Genomic DNA, 22,882 nt, shown 5'->3' with positions numbered 1-22,882 from the left:
ATCAGGCCTCTGCACAGCCCAGTTCGCCCTGTGCCAGCACTCCGCTCGTGCAGGGCTACTATTACCATCCAGCCAGGACAGGTTGTGCAGGCGGTGCGCTCCAGACCTCCAGTGCCTACTCATGGCCCGGTGTATCCAGTTCCTGCTCCTCGCACTAGCCCTGAGGTGCGTGTCTCTAGTCTGGCGCTTCCAAAGCCAGCACCAGGCCTCCAGTGCGTCAGCCCAGTCCAGTACGTCCTGTTCCCGCTCCTCGCACTAGCCTTGGGGTGCGTGTCTCCAGTCTGGTACCTCCAGTACCAGCCCCACGCACCAGGCCTCCAGTGCGTCAGCCCAGTCCAGCTCGTCCTGCTCCTGCTCCTCGCACTAGCCCTGTGGTGCGTGTCCCTAGTCTGGCGCCTCTTAAGCCAGCCCCACGCATCAGGCCTTCAGTGCGCAGTCCCCGTCCAGAGCTTCCGACGACAGTGCCCGTCCAGAGTGTCCGGCAACAGTGCCCCGTCCAGAGTGTCCGGCAACAGTGCCCCGTCCAGAGTGTCCAGGAACAGTGCCCCGTCCAGAGTGTCCGGCAACAGTGCCCCGTCCAGAGTGTCCGGCAACAGTACCCCGTCCAGAGTGTCCGGCAACAGTGCACCGTCCAGAGTGTCCGGCAACAGTGCACCGTCCAGAGTGCCCGGCAACAGTGCCCCGTCCAGAGTGTCCGGCGACAGTTCCCCGTCCAGAGTGTCCGGCGACAGTGCCCCGTCCAGAGCTTCCGGCGATAGTGCCCCGTCTAGAGATGGCCCACAGTCCGGAGCCAGCAGAGACGGCCCACATTCCGGAGCCGGCAGAGACGGCCCACAGTCTGGAGCCGACAGAGACGGCCCACAGTCCGGAACCGACAGAGATGGCCCACTGTCCGGAACCGACAGAGACGGCCCACAGTCCGGAACCGACAGAGACGGCCCACAGTCCGGAACCGACAGAGACGGCCCACAGTCCGGAACCGACAGAGACGCCCTCCAGTCCGGAGCTCCCAGAGTCGCCCTCCAGTCCGGAGCTCCCAGAGTCGCCCTCCAGTCCGGAGCTCCCAGAGTCGCCCTCCAGTCCGAGGTCTCCAGCGACGCGCATCAGCCTGAGGTCTCCAGCGACGCGCATGAGCCCGAGGTCTCCAGCGACGTGCATCAGCCCGAGGTCTTCAGCGATGCGCCATAGTCCAGAGACTTCGGGAGGGTTAAAATATATTAAGCATTTAGCGGGGGTGGACAGGTTAGGTTGGGGAGTAAGGCCGGAGCCTGAGCCACCTCCGTAGTAGGATGTTGGGGAGGTGGGGGGTGTAGCACAAGAACCGTCGGTGACGGTGGCCACCCTCCCTTCCGTTAGGAATATTTTTTTTGTTTTGGGGTTTATTTTTTGTGTTTATTTTTTGTGTGAGGTGCTTCCGGGGTCTGCACCTTTGGGGGGGTACTGTCACGTCCTGACCAGTATAAGGGGTTATTTGTTATTGTAGTTTGGTCAGGACGTGGCAGGGGTGTGTTTGTTTTGTGTTGTCGGGGTTTTTGGGTAGTGTTCTATGTTTTGTATTTCTATGTTCTATTTTCTAGTTTTTCTATTTCTATGTCTAGTTTATTGTTTTGTCCTTCAATTGGAGGCAGCTGTTCCTCGTTGCCTCTAATTGAAGGTCCTATTTAGTAGGGGTGTTTTTCATGGGGTTTTTGTGGGTAGTTGTTCTTTGTATAGCCTAGTAGCCTTACAGGACTGTTTCGTCGTTGGTTTTGTATACGTGTTTATTTTTGTTTTCCTTCTTCAATAAAAAAGAAGATGAGTATACATATTCCCGCTGCGTTTTGGTCCAAGTCATACGACACCCGTGACACTATGTGAACAATTCTCTCACGTCTGTGACTCTGCCTTCTAAAAATCGACCAATCTGTCCACAGAAATCTCAAAAAATATATAACCTCAAAGTCTTCAACTGGAGAAGATGATAACATCTCATAACGTTGTTCAATAGCATGATTACATTTAGTTTTAGGAGAGAAATACAAAAATTGAGTTTCTTTTCAGCACCAATTTTGTGCCGCTTCCAAAAGTCCACCACAGTGATTCATTCTGGTGAAGTCTCCGTACCAAAACCTCCTTCACACAAGAGTGAGAACCTTCCTGCAGAGCACTCTCAGTACCACCCTGATAGTAGTGAAGTACTAGTATTTTTATTTAACTAGGCAAGTCGATTAAGAACAAATTCTTATTTACAATGAAGGCCTACCCCAGCCAAACACAGACAACGCTGGGTCAATTGTGCACCACCCTATGGGACTCCCAATCACAGCCAGATGTGATGCAGCCTGGATTTGAACCAGATACTGCAGTGACGCCTCTTGCACTGAGATGCAGTGCCTTAGACCACTGTGCCACTCGGGTGTCAAAATACAATAGGGACTGATAGTACTGAAGTACTAGAATAATACAATAGGGACCGATAGTACCAAAGTACTCGTATAATACAATAGAGACCTATAGTGCTGAAGTGCTAGTATAATACAATAGGGACTGATAGTGCTGAAGTACTAGTATAATACAATAGTGACTGATAGTGCTGAAGTGCTAGTATAATACAATAGGGACTCATAGAACTGAAGTATTAGTATAATACAATAGTGATTGATAGTGCTGAAATACTAGTATAATACAATAGGGACTGATAGTGCTGAAGTGCTAGTATAATACAATAGGGTCTGATAGGAATGAAGTAACTAGTATAATACAATAGGGACTGACAGGAATGAAGTACTTGTATAGTACAATAGGGACTATAGTACTGAAGTACTAGTATAATACATTAGTGATTGATAGTCCTATGTTTTGAATGTAAGAATATTTTGAAGATAAATACACAATGCAGAGACAGAGGACGAGAGGTCAATAGAGTACTGATGATCAAAGGAAATAGTGTTTTTTCTGTCATAGGGAGTTAATTAGCAATGGGTCAGAGACATGGAAGGAATATGTCTTCTGAAATAGGATACTTGTTATTTGGCCATTGGCCCAGTTTTATTGCAAGGAATTCTAATTGGTCAACTACAGGCTAGGGCTGGGTTATAAACTACATCCTGGCCCTTTGTTCTGTGGAGAGAATCACAGGAGAGAATCACAGGAGAGAATCACTGAGGACAGGGAAGAAATGACCATCTACAGTGAGGGAAAAAAGTATTTGATCCCCTGCTGATTTTGTACGTTTACCCACTGACAAAGAAATGATCAGTCTATAATTTTAATGGTAGGTTTATTTGAACAGTGAGAGACAGAATAACAACAACAAAAATCCAGAAAAACGCATGTAAAAAAAAATTATAAATTGATTTGCTTAACTTCCTGACTTTTTTCTCCAAACAGTTCTATTTGTTTCATCAGACCAGGGGACATTTCTCCAAAAAGTACGATCTTTGTCCTCATGTGCAGTTGTAAACCGTATTCTGGCTTTTTTGTGGCGGTTTTGGAGCAGTGGCTTCTTCCTTGCTGAGCGGCCTTTCAGGTTATGTGGATAGAGGACTCGTTTTAATGTGCATATAGATACTTTTATACCTGTTTCTGGAATTGATTTGCACTTTTCGCACCAAAGTACGTTCATCTCTAGGAGACAGAACGCGTCTCCTTCCTGAGCAGTATGACGGCTGTGTGGTCCCATGGTGTTTATACGTGCGTACTATTGTTTGTACAGATGAACGTGGTACCTTCAGGCGTTTGGAAATTGCTACCAAGGATGAACCAGACTTGTGGAGGTCTACAATTTTTCTTCTGAGGTCTTGGCTGATTTCTTTTGATTTTCCCATGATGTCAAGCAAAGAGGCACTGAGTTTGAAGGTAGGCCTTGAAATACATCTACAGGTACACCTCCAATTGACTCAAATTATGTCAATTAGCCTATCAGAAGCTTCTAAAGCCATGATATCATTTTCTGGAAATTTCCAAAGGCACAATCAATTTAGTGTATGTAAACTTCTGACCCACTGGAATTGTGATACAGTGAATTATATATGAAATAATCTGTCTGTAAACAATTGTTGGAAAAAATACTTGTGTCATGCACAAAGTAGATGTCCTAACCGACTTGTCAAAACTATAGTTTGGGACCTACTGCAGGTGCTGAAGGGGAGACAGTGCCATGGAACACTGGTCAGTAGAGGAGGTCAACCGTGACAATATTGTCATGATGACCAAAACAAGTAAAACCCATAACTCCTATCAAATACTGTAGATATAACTTTTCCCCCAAAGTATTTTATTATTTGCATATACTCAGTTGTGGAAAAGTACCTAATTGTCATACTTGAGTAAAAGTAAAGATGAATGTGTTTAGTGAGTCCGCCAGATCAGAGGCAGTTGAGATGACCAGGGATGTTCTCTTGATAAGTATGTCAATTAGACCATTTTCCTGTCCTTATTTTGCTCATACACTCCCCACAATAGCCAAACCAGTCTAGTACCTCAAAACTGACCAAGCGTCGTTACTGTATCTGACCACTAGAGGGGAGAAGAAAATAGCTGGTGCATCTCATGTTATAACTCAGTGATATTAGCTTTGGTATGTGACAGACAGCAGCTTTTTAGAAGAGTGATCCGAGTGGTCTTCAAGCTAAGACAAACATGGAGAGAAGATAGACTATTGAAAAATACACCCTGCACCCTGACAAGTACTAGAACTAGAGTCTTCTAGACACAATTCAATATTGTACCTCATATAATGTCTTATATCTCCCTCTCTAACTCTAAGCATCAGCTGTCAGAGCAGCTTACCGATCACTGTACCTGTACACAGCCAATCTGTAAATAGCCCACCCAACTACCTCATCCCCATCTGCACATCTATCACTCCAGTGTTAATACTAAATTGTAATTATTTAGCCTCCATGGCCTATTTATTGCCTACCTCCCTACTCTTCTACATTTGCACACACTGTACATAGATTTTTATATTGTGTTATTGACTGTACGATTGTTTATGTGTAACTCTGTGTTGTTGTTTTTGTCGCACTGCTTTGCTTCATCTTGGCCAGGTCGCAGTTGTAAATGAGAACTTGTTCTCAACTGGCCTACCTGGTTAAATAAAGGTGAAATAAATCAAATAAAAAAATATAGACAAGGGCAGTTTTAATTTACATTACACCAGTATATGGAACCGTATTGCATTGTGTGGTCATGTTAAACAATTTAGCCAAAGTGCATATAACTGTTTATTTTTACCTTTATTTTGACAAGGAGTCATGCTGAGACCAAGGTCTCTTTTACAGATTAGCCCTGTATACAAATCAATACACATCCATTTCTATATTTATTTATTTTCGCTCTTCTGCTTCCCCTTTGTGCCTGTCTTTACCCTTGTGGCAGGATTAGACCTTCCTTCCTACCACCATAATGCGTATCCCATCCAAGGTCATGTATAACCTCCCACATGATCGGTGTCCTTATCATAACATACCATCCTGCCTGCCTGCATGGCCAGCCAGTGAACCAGCTTCAAACTCGTACAGTACATAGTCAGACCTAAGATATTGTATCTCTGGTCAAGACTTAGATCTAACCACAAGCTCCGTCAGGAGGCGCTAACGTTCTGTTTTTGTCAGGGACACAACGGAAACGGAACGTTAGCGCCCCCTGACTGAGAATTCCGCTACATATTGACCAAAAGTTGTATCTTTTGTTGAAACGACGAATTTGGTCGAATTTGGTCCTCAAACTTTTTTCACATTCATTTCAAACATTTTATTGAAGGGAAAGTGCAAGTGGCCTTGGTTTTCTTGAGCAGTCATGTTTGCTTAGGGAACTTGGTATGATGATTTTATGTCACTTCCATCCATAGCGGTACTCGATCAAGCCACAATGGGACAGATATTTCACCAGATGTATAAATGTGAAGCATCCGCTTGGCGTTTCCAGTGGCCGGTAGTGGGAGAACATGGAACGAGATCGATTTTGGCCGAAATTCTGCACATTTTCTCATCGATGAAACATTTGATCTCAATACATTTTTCCGTTCCCAAACTATAATCTTTTACGAACAGAGTTTTGTAGACTTTACCCTTTGCCAAAATAAAAAACACGTTGTTTAGAAGTGACAAGGCGAATTGAGTTATTGCACACACGCACCTCACCAAACGGAAATATGCAAATTAACTAGAACTGGATCTCTCTAGCTCGTGCTTGGCTCTGCCCACCTCCTTGCTTGTTCTGCCCACTATGCCAATTTCTCCCCCCGTTGGAAACGACAGGATGTGGTCTGTCTTAGTTATAAACAACACGGGAGACTTTTATTTTGAAGACTCATGAATTGCCGTCACACAATAAAATGTTTAACTAACGTTACCAGCCTCCAAGTTAGCTAGCTACCTAACATTAGGCATGCACTAACTGGGTGAAAGCCATAGTGGAGTCAACACCTGAAAGTGTTGCGACATAAAAGGTCTGCGATTGTTTCAGGGCATTTCCATCGAAATGGACCCATGCGCACGTTATTAGGAGCATATCAATTTCAGTGTCAAATGAAAGCTAAGAGTATCTTTTTTGGAAATGAAGGCGTGATAGAAACATTTTTCAACAATTTTCTATCTTAAATATGAGTCCTAAGTAAATACTTTGATTTCTGGATAAACTGAAGGGATCTTAGAAAATGTGTCTTAGAAAACATCTAGTCTACCAGGAAACTATTAGAAATACATCAAAACACAATAATGTTGACGTAAAGACCCCTACCAACTAATGGCAAAATTTTTAGTTTTGAATAAATTATTTAACTTCTGTAAGTTTAAGAAATATTGCCTTGTAATTCTGTTACCAAAATTAATGAAAGTTCACTGAAGTAACAAGTAATGGTAGACTTACCAATTAGTTATAGTGATTTTACAGATATAAAATGTGTTCATTAATTATTAAGTGATTAAAACGTGTAATTCTATTACCAAATTGGTATGAAATTACCCCAAAATCAGTAACAGAATTACTGCAACTGAATTGGCTACAATGGGAAATCATAATAGTCACAAAGCACAGTTGGGTCACCTGCTACTGACCTCCCACTGGCGTACAGTTATGTTCAGATAACAGTTTTTATTTTTAATTTTTTGTTGTCTTAGAACAGTCATGACTCTGGACAACACCTCTCCTTTTCTCACTCTCCAGTTAATGTCACCTCTCCCAGCTCTTACTGACACCTACCCATGAGCCCCCTCTCTTTCCATTTACTGTAACAAGCATCCTATCCCACTGAGTACCAACCAACACTGGACGTCCATGGACGTTGAAAAGTAGTTGATATTTGGTCAGTCCACCCTGACCTTGACGTTAACGTACACTGACGGACTGGATTGGAACAAATGGATAGTACAGTACAGTGTAGAGCAGAGTACAATACTGAGTACTGTACAGTGAGAAGACTACAGTACAATACAGTAAAGAAAAGTACAGTACAGTATATTGTACTGTACTGAAATATACTATACTTCACTGTACTAAACTCTATTCTACTGTGCTGTATTGTACTGCGCTCTCCAGTGCCGTGCTCTGATGTCCAAACTTGTAAATGTTTACAGCGGAATCGCCCCTTCATCCATTTTCTGTCATTTTAAATTAAATGTCTACATATACCCATTTATTCTTGAAGAATATAACTTATACATGCCTCATGAACTTAGTTCAACTTAGCTACAGATTGTTACACCAGATAATGTAATTTAACCAAAGATTTTTTTGGTATCCATTACTGGGAGTTACAGGATAGGTACTGTTGTGGTGTAGCACAGAGAATTTTCGACCAACCTTAGCTTGGCTATACGGTCTTCGTCCTGGATTTGTGGAAACCAGGAGTCTCATAAAATGTCTGTCTCGTTGCAAGGGTCTGTATTAATTTGATGGCTTAAGTTATGTTAACAAATTCCTCCCTTTCGTTTTCATGACAGGTTTCAATCTCCCTCTATGCTCCTTGTGTCTCCTGGTTCCACCAATACGCTTGATGTCAGCATCCATGTGGCAAGTGGCTGAGCAGCGTAATGTGATGCAGTATGGGAAGCTGGAGGAATTTGTGACTTTGGTGACAGAGATGGTTCCAGAGCTGCTGAGCTCCAGGCAGAGGACCCAACTCATTATAGGACTGAGCGCAAGGGTGAGAGAGGTGGAAATGTTGAGGGTTGGGAGGGGAGGATGTAAAAGTGACAAATGTGGGGTGAGATTCAGACCTTAATTCCTCATAAGCACCTGGATCTTGAAGGCTAGGGATGTGGACAGAAGATTGTTCTCGTCACATTTTCATGATCAACTTCTGTTGTCATTGTCTTAAGACTTCTTAGTTTGTGTCCCCTCTGTCTTTAAATGGTCAGCTATCTGCTCCCCCCCACTACTCCCCCTATGAACATTTCTCCCCACCCCCTCAATGGTCACTTAACTTACCTGCTGTTCCCCCTATGGATATTTCACCCCCCAACCCCTCAAATGACTTTTACTCTGCCCCACCCCAATTATACTGAACAAAAATATTTGTGCAACATGCAATGATTTCACATATTTCAGTCAATTGAAATAAATTCATGATGCCATAATCTATGGATTTCACATGAATGGGCAGGGCCGCAGGCACGGGTGAGCCTGGGAGGGCAAAGGCCCACCCACTTGGGTGCCAGGCCCACCCACTGGGGAGCCAGGCCATGCCAATCAGAATGAGTTTTTCCCCACAAAAAGGCTTTATTACAGACATAAATACTCCTCAGTTTCATCAGCTGTCCGGGTGGCTGTTCTCAGACGATCCCACAGGTTAAGAAGCCAGATGTGGAGGTCCTGGACTGGCGTGGTTACACATGATCTATGGTTGTGAGGCCAGTTTGACGTACTGCCAAGTTCTCTAAATCAACATTGGAGGTGACTTGTGGTAGAGAAATGAACATTCAATTATCTGGCAACAGCTTTGTTGGCAATTTCTGCAGTCAGCATGCCAATTGCACGTTCCCTCAAAAGTTGAGACATCTGTGGCATTTTGTTGTGTGACAAAACTGCACATTTTAGAGTGGCCTTTTGTTGTCCCCATCACAAGATTAAACAGCATGTAATGATCATGCTGTTTAATCAGCTTCTTGATATGCCACACCAGTCAGGTGGATGGATTATCATGGTAAAGGAGTAATGCTCACTAATGGGACGTAAACAAATTTGTGCACAAAAAATGAGAGAAACACATTTGTTGTGCGTATGGAACATTTCTGGGTTCTTTTATCTCAGCTCATGAAACATGGGACCAACACTACATGTTGTGTTTCTATTTTTGTTCAGTATACATTCATCACTGTTAGTTGTTAATATGTATATTATTACTTTTTTATTATAATTGTTATAGTTTTTATTTTGCTTGGACCCCACACCCCCTCAATGGTAATTTAATCTGCCTGCTGCTCCCCTATGGTCATTCCCCCTTTTCCCTCTACAGTCTTTACTTTTCCTCCACCCCAATGGACGTTTATTTATTCATCACTGCTACAGTTGTTATTATGTATATATTTCTATTGTTGTTTTTTTATGACCATTTTCATTATTTTATTTCACTTAGCTCGGAGCCTAATATTTTCTCTGAACCCTGCCATCACACCTGCAACCCTGTACATTAAACACTCTGACTGTGAATCTGTAATGTTCCCATTCCTGTATATTAAAGTGTGCCTGCTATTTCAGCTGGTTCTTGAGTTGTGCTGTGGTAAAGAGGACATGGTGGACCATCAAACCATCCAACGCCAGTTGGATAGAATCCAGTCATGCACAGTAAAGCACAGAGCGGCAAGTTGTGTGCAATACACCACAGAGTATGTGGATTGTTAAATCTCTATCACAACATTTATTTTTTGTAATTTTAGTTCTTAACTTACTTTTTTGGGGTGTAATTACATGTTCAGAGCAAAAACAAGAAAGTGGAGGCATCAAAGTCTAACTTTGTGGAGCTGGTCCAAACCCTGCTGGAAGACCCAGCGAAGAGGGGACACTTTTTTCAGGTGAGATAATATCGAACATCTAACTTTTCACAGTTGGGTTGTTCTGTGTCATAATCAAGCAAACGTGTTGGAAATGCCTGAAGAGCAAGCAGGCAGGCATGCACCTGAAATTAAATGCAATGCTCCCAAGCATGTGATGTGTGTGTTGTGTGTCAAGTTGGGTACTGTGACAAATATCAAGAATATTAGTTCAAATGGATAAAACAAGTATTTTATTAAACTAATGGTTATTGATGATAACACGTGTTATAGGCAAGACCATTCACCTCACTGTGTAATGGCTCTCTACATTTTCATTAAAGGAGGTGTTCCCAGTGCAGTACGATACTAAGTATGACACAGCACTACAGATTCTAGTGTGGGAGTTCTTCTCCAGATTGGAGGAGCTGCTGCCGGTGCCCAGCTTTACACAGGTTCTGATATGACTGCATCTTCATTCTATCAATTCAAATGTGAAAAATGTTGCGTTTACAGTTGTGAATGAATGAACCCCCTTTAATAAATGGACTGAACATCAACACGTTTCCAGTGGGTAGGAGCTAGGGGTTGATTTGGGATTGGACTGCACTCTCCTTAAGTTTTCCTCTCTCACCCTCAGACAGCATCTTGTCTCAGCCTTGCCTTCTCTGACCTGAAGGAGTGTGTTCAGTTTGTCTCTGACCCTGAGCACTTGAAGACACTGCTACAGCATCAACGACACATTGGACACCTAAACAGAGGTAGGTAGCCTTCAGGTTATCTATTTCCGCTGGGGTAAATTCTTTGACCTTCTTTAGATTTGATTGCATTTTCCACCAATCAAATGTGTTTTGTTTTGTTAAAGAGATCTTCACCTTCAATGTTGCACAAACTGTATTCACCTCCAAGGTATTAGTAAATAAAATTGGTTTGGATTCTCCCTCTTTTCCAGATCATTTGTTCTTCGACTGTGACACCATCCTGTCCGCTCTGTCCCTCACTTCCTTGGTAAACTCGAAACAAACTTCAGTGGAGGCTTGAGGTCGTGACACTAGGAAGAAAGAACAGGAGGGTGCAGAAGAGTGGCGACCAGAAATCAGTTACAATGAAACTGATGAGGACGCTGAACGACTTGAAGAGGCTGGTGAATCCAGTTCTGGTCAGCAGAAACCAGGATCATCACTACACGCTCGTCCGGTGGCCGTCGACGGTAAGGACATTCGGAGCAGAGTACATTACATACCTCTGTGCACTGTTCATGGCGATTGCCAAACTGTGTTATTGATAACTGGTTGTTATTACTAGTTGGAACAATATTAAGTTAAGCGACAGTACTTTTTCCATTAGACTAGTCAGGCTACTTTTAGCTGCTGTTTCCATTGTGGCTATAGCTACTCCACCAACAGAGCTTTATTTGAGCCGGATCTTGCCGGAACAGGACCCTGTTCTCCCGGATCCGTTACCTCTCGTGGCATGAAACATAATTTTCACTGTTTGCTCTTATTAGAATTTCTACATTGCAATCAGAGTTAAGTACTTGACTATTCCCCAAAAGTTAAGTCTGTTTGTTTGGGGGTGGAAATATTGGTACCCTAAAGCCAAGGATTTAATGGTTGAATTAAGTAAGACATTAATTCATATGACATGGATTCATTTTTAGCTCTAATTCTAGGTAACCAATGGGCAATTAAGATTGTAGATTTGAACAAGTTACACAATTCAGTATTTCATAATATATTCCCTTCAGACCTGTATTCAAATACTACTTGAAATCTTTGAAATATGTTAACGTTTGCTTTAGCCTACCCGGAGTGCCAGATGGGCGGGGTTTGCAGTTTTGTGACTATTCTATTGGTTCCATTGTGAAATTATTTCAAATAGTAGGCTATTTGAAGTTGAAACCAGGTCTGCTTCTGTAACTGGTGGGGTAGTGGTTACTGTTGCTACCACAATTCCTAGAAGCCTACATGTTTCAAAATGTTACTACCTACCACATTGTTGGGAAGTTGTGATTTAACAATGAGTGGACCTCCTAGAAAAACCCATCTGCTTGAGCTGTTATGTGTTGAGTTCTGCTATGGGGGTGTATTTATTATGGATGAGTTGACTGTGGTCTGGCCACTGCATGCTGAAAATACCTGTTATAATTGTCAGTCACCAGCTGAAATAGAGAACCATCTGGGAAGATGCTGTGTAATCAGTCACCACAATAGTTTTGGAGTACATTTACAATAGTCGTTTGCAAGCTAGCCAGGGTTATGACAGTTGTTTGACAATATACTGTAACAGTTGACCGTGGTCCAGGGCCGGCTTGCCCTATATGCAGACCACGCACTACGCATAGGGCCCCTGACCACTAAGGGGGCCCTGACTTAAAAAAATAAGGAAAACACTGTTATGGCCTTCTGTCTACGGGAGAGAATGCCACAATCCAACATGGATGACCAATATTCAGTATATCTTATATTGCTTGTTCAGGTGAAGGACTATACTGTACATACTGTACATGTAGCAGACATTCGTCGGGCTCATGGTCTCATGATGAGGTAGCCCTGCCTCACCCTCGGCCTTACAGAGAGTATCCTCTTGGTCTCACTGTCAAGGTGTTGGTTTCTCCTGTGGGAGACCCGGGTTCAGATCCCGCCTGTGACAGTAGCTGTATTCATTTTACCTCGCTGTGAAATCAACATGCACTTCCTGGTGTTCTCCTGCCCCCACTAACGAGTTCAAACAGGAGAAGGGCCTTATGTTCGCTCACCTTGTGTCAGGGGGTTTAGAACATCACAGATCTTAAAATCACATTTACGCATTCATATTGTGTGCTTGGCACAATCCTACTTGGAGTGTGTCTTCAAGGAAAAGTAAACATACAAATTAACAAAAAGAAAGCTAAACAGCACATATGACTTTTGAAAACAATAGTGATAACTTTGGGATTTTGATTGCAGGAAATGTACTAAAGCATTCTGAATACATTGGTGAATGGTTCAATGTGTGAATTAGGGTTTGTTCTTCTAGGAGTTATCAAGGTAGTGGTTAGAGGAGGGATGTCTGTCAAACTGATTTTGCCTTTGGAATGTCTTCATAGAGACTCCAAATTCATTAATGGGATAATTTTACAAAAATGTAACACAATCTTAATGATTTTATTATTATTTGTTTTTACATTGAAAGAAGTTGTCTGTCTTACAATTTTAGCACAAACACGACGGAGAGGCCTGTGAAGTAAACGTGTAAATATTTCTTAAAATATCTCACACACTGCAATCCAACTTCTCTTGCGACAATATCACTCGAGATAAGATCTGTGTTTGACTTAAAACATTTAGGAACGTATTGCATGCATTATTTACTTAACAGGGCTTTTCATAGAGCTTGTATTAACTCTACTCGACCACAACTTCATTTAAAATTTGACCACTCTTTCTTTTGGGGCGGCAGGTAGCCTAGTGGTTAGAGCATTGGGCCAGTAACTGAAAGGTTGCTAGATCAAATCCCTGAGATGACAATGTATAAATCTGTCATTCTGCCCCTGAACAAGGCAGTTAACCCACTGTTTTTTATTAAATTGTAATGAGATTTTTTTTACAAGGATTACCTTTTTTTGGAGGTCATTGCCTTGTCAACTACTATATACATATCGACAACAATCTGGAAAAAAAAGCTTAAAATAGCAGCACTGATTTATATACTGAACTAAAATATAAAGGCAACATGCAATAATTTCATTGATTGTACTAAGTTACAGGAAATCAGTCAACTGAAATAAATTCATTGAGTCCTAATCTATGGATTTCACATGACTAGGAATACAGATATGGATCTGTTTGTCACAGATACCTTAAAATAAATGGGCCTCACAATTGGCCTCAGGAAATTCATTAGGCCCTTATCTATGGATTTCACATGACTGCAAATACAGATATGCATCTGTTGGTCACAGATATTAAAATTGCCATTGATAAAATGCAATTGTGTTCATTGTCCATAGCATATACAGTGGGGGAAAAAGTATTTGATCCCCTGCTGATTTTGTACGTTTGCCCACTTACAAAGAAATTATCAGTCTATCATTTTAATAGTAGGTTTATTTGAACAGTGAGAGACAGAATAACAACAAAAAAATCCAGAAAAACGCATGTCAAAAATGTTATAAAATGATTTGCATTTTAATGAGGGAAATAAGTATTTGACCCCTCTGCAAAACATGACTTAGTACTTGGTGGCAAAACCCGTGTTGGCAATCACAGAGGTCAGACATTTCTTGTAGTTGGCCACCAGGTTTATAACATCAATTTATAACATTTTTAACATGCGTTTTTCAGGATTTTTTTGTTGTTATTCTGTCTCTCACTGTTCAAATAAACCTACCATTAAAATTATAGACTGATCCTTTCTTTGTCAGTGGGCAAACGTACAAAATCAGCAGGGGATCAAATACTTTCCCCCCCCACTGTACCTGCCAATACCATAACCCCACCGCCACCGTGAGACCTCTGTTCACAACGTTGACATCAGCAAACCACTTGCCCACACAATGCCATACATGTGGTCTGCGGTTGTGAGGCCGGTTGGACGTACTACCAAATTCTCTAAAATGACATTGGAGGCGGCTAATGGTAGCGAAATGAACATTAAATTCTCTGGCCACAGCTCTGGTGGACATTCCTGCAGTCAGCATGCGAATTGCACGCTCCCTCAACTTGAGACATTTGAGGCATTGTGTTGTGTGACAAAACTGCACATTTTGGAGTGGCCTTTTATAGTCCCCAGCACAAGGTGCACCTGTGTATTGATCATACTATTTAATCAGCTTCATGATATGCCACCCCTGTCAGGTGGATGGATTATCTTGGCAAAGGATAATTGCTCACTAACAGGGATGTAAACAAATTTGTGCACAACATTTGAGAGAAATAAACGTTTTGTGTGTACGGAAAATGTCTGGGATCTTTTATTTCAGCTCATGAAAGATGGTACCAACACTTTACATATTGCGTTTATATTTTTGTTCAGTGTACTTCCATGTGCTTTTTACCTGCAGAACCGGATAGTGACATGCCCTCCCAGGTCTTCTCCTGCCCCCAGTGCCCATTCTCCCACAGAAGAGAGGTGAACCTTTAGCAGCACATCAGGAAGGAACATCTAATAGAGGAGGACAGCAGGAGCCTGGACTCTGGAGGAGTTGAGAACTCACTTTTACGTCTCGTAAAAGCTTTCAAAGGGCATACACACTTGTATGATACCTCCATGCGTTTACATTTCGACAAAGAGGCTCTCGAAACAGTTGGCGCGAAATTGCTACATATTTAAACTCCGATCAAGATACTTGCAGGAAGAAATGGAGACTTGCGTGGGACCGTCATGTGAGAGCACTGAAAAGGTCTAAGGATATGCCAGAGGGTATACCGAGGCCTGGAAGCCTGAGTTGGCTCACCATTTTTATAAAACATCGGCAAACCAACCCAAACTTTCCCGAGGTAGCTAGCTAGCGAAGATAGTGAAAATGTGTGGTTACAGTAAGTTACCTAGTTGCCAGACCTGTGTTATTCACAGCCAGCCAGCTAGCTACTGCTATCATGACTAGTTATGTGTGTAATACCATAGACTTATAGACCAGTAATTATCGGTATTATCAAAGAAAATTATCTAATAGTTCGACTGAAGAAACCACTATTTTTGGCACTGGGTTCGCAGTTCAAATGAGTGCAATATCAACCAGCAGAGTACGCACATGCATCAGTATGAGATTGCGGAGATTAATGTAACATTTTCTTTTTGAAAAATTAAAACACTGAGTCAACTGTTTATGGCAATCTGCTTTATTCAGAACATATGACAGTGACAATGATTAATTTAGTCATAAAATGAGAAAGTACTGTTTTATTGTTTGCAACAGGCTAGCCTTACTGGTAATCTTTTAAAGATGTGCAATTACTGCCTCTTGTTTTGTTGATTTCCATAGATTTCAGCAGACAGAGTTGAGAGTCCTAATGACAACCTGGATCAGACTCCCTTGTTTTCAGACCAGGCAGGTAAGGCAATATTAGTGGTTTGTAGTTGGCTACAGGTATTGTGTAGTTGGTTACTGGTATTGTGTAGTTGGCTACAGACACAATCCTTATGTTTCCATACTGGCTCCTTTTTTATTTTACTGTAGGTCCACTGTTCCCTTTATCATCTTTCCGTCTCCTGGTTCCACCTCTACGCCTGATGTCAGCTTTCATGTGGCAAGTGGCTCAAGAGCGTAATGTGATGCAGTATGGGAAGCTGGAGGAGTTTGTTACTTTTGTGACAGAGATGGTTCCAGAGCTGCTGAGCTCCAGGCAGAGGACCCAACTCATCCTGGGACTGAGAGCAAGGGTGAGAGGTGGAAGGCTGGAGAAGGAGTGGAGGCATGGGTGTTCAGAAAGGATCTTAGTCCAATGACTATTATTCTCATAAAATCTACTTTCAGATGGTTTTAGAGTTGTTTCGTAATGAAAACCCACCGGACCCCCAGACCATCCAACTTCCTTTGGACAGAATCAAAACGTCTTCAGTACATGCTGTGCATGAGGATGTATGTAACTTTCAGTGTCTAAAGTAGTCTGGATGCTATTGAATAGAGGGAGCTTATATTGTCTTTTTTTTTAAAAAGCTGATTGTATCATTCATTTTACATGCCCAGTCACAGAGTAGAAATGAGTTGGAGGCTTCAGAGTCTAACTTTGTGGAGCTGGTCAAAACCCTGCTCGAAGACCCTTCTGAGAAGAAGCACTTCTTCCAGGTGGGAAATATCTTAATGAATCATAGTTGTTGCTTTCAGAGTCAATAGGACAGCATGTTCCAGCAATGTAAAACTCAGTAGTGAAATGTTGCTTGTTTTACTGTAACTGATGAAAGGCTGTACAAAATGAAAAATCCAGCAAGGTGTTGGTTTCAACTACACATGTTTTTATTTTTCTCTCTCAGGTGGTGTAACCAATACGTTACAGCCCTCTGTATGACACAGCACTGCAGATACTGGTGTGGGAGTTTCTCTCCCGACTGGAGGAGCTGCTGCCTGTACCAGACCTCACAGAGGTACAGGCTCAATATCTTAATAGCATGAAATCTTTAGAGATGGTCAGACTTGTCATGTTATTTCTTCAGTGTCACACGCTTAGGGGTGTCACTGTTTCAGTAATGGCACTGTATAAGATCCAGTCTTTGGGAACAGAGTTTCTTGTTCATGACTGTCCTTTTTTGTCAACTAAAGTTGAATCCTATATGATTAATGTAGAGACACAGGAGAGGAGTGCTTCTTTGATTGAAGACCATGGTGCTTGCCTACGAAGCAGCAAAGGGAACTGCACCTCCTTACCTTCAGGCTATGCTCAAACCCTACACCCCAACCCGAGCACTCTGTTCTGCCACCTCTGGTCTCTTGGCCCCTCGCACCCCTACGGGAGGGCAGCTCCCACTCAGCCCAGTCAAAGCTCTTCTCTGTCCTGGCATCCCAACTACACCCCACTAACTGTATGTCACTCTGGATAAGAGCATATACAATCCATGAGGTGCTCTTTGATCATGGGGTGAAATATTATAGAACAGAAATAAGTTGATGCTGGATAGTAAACAATGCTGTAAGAGCCTTTGTGAAAACAAACTTCTAGAAGTAATCAAGTCACTCATGTAGTGGAAACATGTAAAAGCCTTTGTTTTACGGCTTATGCATAGCAAGAATTAAAAATTAAAAACACCCACCTAGTATGATGAATGTTCTGTGAGAGAGAGCTGTGGAAACCTTTTTAATGTTCCTTTTATCCTCTCAGACAGCATCTTGTCTCAGCCTTGCCCCCGCTGACCTGGAGGAGTTCTGGCATTCTGTCTCTGACCCCGAGCACCTGAAGACACTGCTGCAGCATCATAGACATCTGGGTCACTTGCGCAAAAGTGCGTCTTAATAAGAGGATATCAATCATGTTAGCCATGTGCTCTTCTGTAAATAAGTTGAGTTGCATTTTTCCGTTTCCTTTCCTGAGATGAAAATTCTCTCCCTTCCTCCAGATGAATTTTCCAACCAGGTCGCAGACAACATCTTGTCCACATTGTCAATGTCGATGGACATGAATGCATGAAAGGGAGCACAGAGGGGTGGAAGATCAACAGTGAGGAAGGAGGAGAGTTGCATTTTGAAAAGAACTTAGAGGATGATGGAAGTGAAAGAAATGAAGACACTGAGAGAGGATTGAAGGATAAGGATGATGCAAACTGGACTTCCCCTCTGAGTGAACCAGAGGACTCGGATGGTAAGGAAATTCAGAGATTCGTAATGATAGTCCATTTCCACCATGTATTTTTAAGTGATTTGTAAAAGCCTGACTTGTTACATTACCTAAAGATATTATTTGCGGTTTTAACGCTCCTTGACCTTCAGGTGAAAAATCAGGAATTGCTTCACACCACTGTCAGATTTTACACTTATGATAATGAATTACAGAGAGTGATATCAGTTCCTACTTATAAAACCTTCAAATATAGAGTGGCTGTGTATATTGTTTTGGAGAAGGACATTTTTGTGCTTTTGAGAGCACCGCACAGAAGGCTGTTTCCAACAATGGCTGCCACCGCTAGCGGAACCATTCATTTCAATGGGATGTTGGTTGGCGAGCGACGTTAACTGTAAGATGCTGAAACTTGCTAAATAATAAGCTAACGTCTGGTTGAATCAACAATATAGCTGTCCCTAAATCAGGCACATTCAGCATGACGTCAGCATGCTAGCTCATTTACAACTGGCAGAAATGTCCAAGTGATTCGCATTTGCTGCATCACAATACATGCTATTCTGGTCCAAGGTCTTGGGCCCGCCACTCGGGCAGGTCCAGGATTCATTTGGGTCAGGCTTTGTTTGCCCTTCGCATATGTTTTGTAACGCGGATCATGGTACCAAGCACTCCAGGATCTGGGTCGTAGAAGGATATGTAAAAGCATCTGAATTATTGTATGTCTACTTTCTGCCTACAGAACTGGCTAGTGACATGCCCTCCCAGGTCTTCTCCTGCCCCCAGTACCCATTCTCCCACAGGGAAATGGTGGACCTTCAGCAGCACATCAGGAAGGAACATCTAACAGAGGAGGACAGCAGGAGCCTGGACTCTGGAGGAGCTGAGAACTTACTGCCATCCAGTGAAACTGCCAGGAGCTCCTCAGCCAAGAGCTCCTCAGCCAAGAGAATCAATAAGAACACCTGCAAACAGTGTGGGAAGGGTTTCAGATGCACAACTGACCTGAAACGACACTGAAGTGTTCACACCAGTGTGCAGCCGTTCCGTTGCAACCAGTGTAAGAAGAGATTCAAATCGGAGAGATATCTACAACTGCACAAGAAAAGTCACGATGTAGAACCGATGCACAGGCCTATTTGCCAACACTGTGGCAAGAGTTACACTAGTGCAGCAGTCCTCAAAATACACATACGCACCCACACCGGAGAGCGGCCTTACTCCTGCTCAGTCTGTGGGAAGAAGTTCAATCAAAAGCACACATTAGTTAGACATCTCCGGATACACAGAGGAGAGAGACCATACCTGTGTAGCGTATGCGGGAAGGCTTTCTTTGTTTCCAGGGAACTCTTAGTGCACATGCGTTTTCACACAGGGGAACGACCTTACCGCTGTAAACCGTGTGGAAAGGCTTTCAGCACGTCATGCGCTCTCACGTCGCATAAGCGATGGCACTCAAACGAGCGCCCGTTCACCTGCTCCCTGTGTTCAAAGGGCTTTGCAGAAACTGGTGGCCTTAAAAGACACATGTTTATTCATACCGAGGAGAAGCCCCATTACTGCCACATGTGTGGGAAAGGATTTAGTCAGTTGAGCAACATGAGAATACATTTGAAAACTCATAAAAAAATAATGTCATTGGATATTTGTCAGACTAATGGAATTTTTATGCTAGTATAATGTTTCACCTTGAGCTCAAAGCCAAAAGTAAGAAAAAAATGAAATTGTATTATAGGTAGTGTTCATCGCCGTGAGAAAGTTTTCACCATTTATTGACTAAGTAGCCATTCTGTTATTTTCCCCTTGGTAAGGTGATCGGTTGTTAAGGAACTTTGGGCACAGACTTCACAACGACGCTGAGGTTTTACTTAGTGCACTGCCAACTGTACTGTACTCTGTGAGCACAGTAGGATTAACATGATATAAGCATGTTGTGTAGGCTGTTCTGTACCTGAAGTAATGAAGAAAAAAAAACATTTTGACCGCAACTATCAAGTTGTCCTTTAATAATCGTTCATGTGTTTTGGGGCAAGCTCTTGATGTATGTTGGAACAGAGTCCTCCCTTTTCTCCTGCATAGTCACCTGTTCAAGTGTCCTTGTCTGAGGAATGTTTATTTTTATTTTCAGTCCCTAAGTCAGGCACCTGATTCCCTTCTGGTTCATGCTGGGCTGAAGTGCAATTGGGTACACTTTGTTTTCCATTGTAGTTAGACCTGGGTTCAAATACTATTTAAAATATCTCAACTTTCACCTACATTGTCCAAGTAAGTATTCAGATATATTTTATTTCAGAAGACAAGTAGTTGAATATTTGAAAATACTAAAATACACTGACTCAAATACACTCCCATGCATTTAACCCAGGTATTGAAAATAGTATTTAAAATAAGTGTTTGAAAATACTCTTACTATTTGTTTTTTTACAAATAGCCATTCAAATACTCAAATAGAAGTACTTGTTTTGTTTTTGAAAATACTCAAATACACCGAAAAATGTATTTTAAATAACAGATATTGAAATATATATTTGAACCCAGGTCTGATTGTAATAAAAAATCACTCAGTAATTGTCTGTGGTGACTCAATAATTAGTAAATGAATGTGTATGATATATGTATATTATTATGTACATGATGCTACATTTATTATCCATCATACACTTAATAAAAACTTTAAGTGTGGGAAAGGATTTATCGGATGAGCAACATGAGACTTCGTTTGAAAACTCATACAAAATAAACTCATTGGATCTTTGTCAGACTGAGTGATATTTCAAATGCAAATCAATTTATAACATTTTTTACGTGTTTTTCTTGATTTTTTGGTTGTTATTCTGTCTCTCACTGTTCAAATAAACCTACCATTAAAATTATAGACTGATCATTTCTTTGTCAGTGGGCAAACGTACAAAATCAGCAGGGGATCAAATACTTTTTTCCCTCACTGTACAATACAACAAAAACATTTTACATTAAAGACACAAGTCTTGACTAAAAACAGCTGGCCTAAAGACAATTACACTCTTCTATGATATATACATTGATCAAGTGTTTAAACTCCACCAACGAAACTAGATCATCAAATTTTAAAATGTTCAGGAGAGAATTCCAGGACCACTGTGCTAAGTAACTAAAACTATTTCTACCGTGACCTGTTCTAATTTTTGGTACTGTTAGAAGCAAATGAGAATGGGACCGTAATTGATATTTATTTACCGACCTGACTAAAAAAGAACAGATAAAATGGCATTTTACCCAATATGGCCTTATAAATCAGTGTATACCAGTGTTTAAACCTACGCAGGGACAATGACGGCCAGCCAACAGCGCTGTAGAGATCACAATGATGTGTTAGACGTTTTTGATTTGTAATGAACCTGAGGGCTGCATGATACACTAAATCAAGTGATAGGTGTGGTATATCAAAAAGCTGATTAAACAGCGTGATCATTATACAGGTGCACCTTGTCCTGGGGACATAAAATGGCCACTCTAAAATGTTTTGTCACACAACACAAGGATTTGTACACAAATGTCCCTGTTTTTCCATGGCTTGCAAGCTCACCAGATATGTCATCCATTGAGCATGTTTGGAATACTCTGGATTGATGTATACAATACCGTGTTCCAATATCCAGAAACATCGCACAGCCATTGAAGAGGAGTGGGACAACATTCCACAGGTCACAATCAACTACTTGCACAACTTTATGCGAAGGAGATGTGTCGCAGTGCATGAGGCAAATGGTGGTCACACCAGATACTGACTGTTTTTCTGATCTACGCCCCTACTTTTTTTAAAGGTATCTGTGACTAACAGATGCATATCTGTATTCCCAGTCATATGAAAACCCTAGATTAGGGCCTAATTTATTCATTTCAATTGACTGATTTCCTTAACTCAGCAAAATCTTTGAAATTGTTGCATGTTGCATTTATATTTTTGTTCAGAATACTTAATGAAAAGCTGAAATGTCTTGAGTCAATAAGTATCAACCCCTTTTTTATGGCAAGCCTAAATAAGTTCAGGAGTAAAACTTTGCTTAACAAGTCACAAGTTGCAAGGACTCACTCTGTGTGCAATAAAATTATGTAACGTTATTTTTAAAAGATTACCTCATTTCTATACCCCACACATAAAATTATCTGTAAGGTCACTCTGTCAAGCAGTGAATTTCAACAACAGATTCAACCACAAAGACCAGCGAGGTTTACCGGTGCCTCATAAAGAAGGGCACCTATTATTAGATGGTTAAAAATGTAATAAAATGTAGACAGTGAATAGCTCTTTGAGCATGGTAAAGTTATTAATTACACTTTGGATGGTGTATCAATCACTAAAAAGATACAGGCGTCCCACTCAGTTGCCAGTGAGGAAGAAAACCTTCTAAGGATTTCGCCCAACGAGTCCAATGGTGACTTCAAAACAGAGTTTAATTATTATGATAAGAGAAAACAACATTGCAGTTACTCCACAAAACTCATCTAATGGACAGAGTCAAAAGAAGGAATACAGAATACAAATATTCCAAAACATGCATCCTGTTTGCAACAAGGCACTAAAGTAATACTGCAAAAATACAAAGTGTTATGTTTGGGACAAGTCCAATACAACACATTACTCAGTACCAATCTCCTTATTTTCAAGCATACTGGTGGCTATATCATGTTATGTGTATG

General features: G+C 41.7%; 1 protein-coding gene across 1 annotated transcript; it reads left to right on the top strand.

Moving 5' to 3' along the window:
* Window positions 1-16,095: 16,095 nt before the first annotated feature.
* LOC106609537 (uncharacterized) lies at window positions 16,096-21,075 on the top strand. The gene is made up of 5 exons (XM_082977768.1): window positions 16,096-16,316; window positions 16,411-17,018; window positions 17,750-17,870; window positions 17,985-18,226; window positions 18,945-21,075. The coding sequence occupies exons 4-5, from the start codon at window positions 18,052-18,054 to the stop codon at window positions 19,220-19,222; spliced, it is 453 nt and encodes a 150-aa protein (XP_082833894.1). The 5' UTR covers window positions 16,096-16,316; window positions 16,411-17,018; window positions 17,750-17,870; window positions 17,985-18,051; the 3' UTR covers window positions 19,223-21,075.
* Window positions 21,076-22,882: the final 1,807 nt, after the last annotated feature.

This window comes from Salmo salar, chromosome 07, assembly GCF_965601325.2.
Source record: "Salmo salar chromosome 07, fSalSal1, whole genome shotgun sequence".
Taxonomy (NCBI): Eukaryota; Metazoa; Chordata; class Actinopteri; order Salmoniformes; family Salmonidae; genus Salmo; species Salmo salar.
This window is presented reverse-complemented; position numbering and strand designations above follow the sequence as displayed.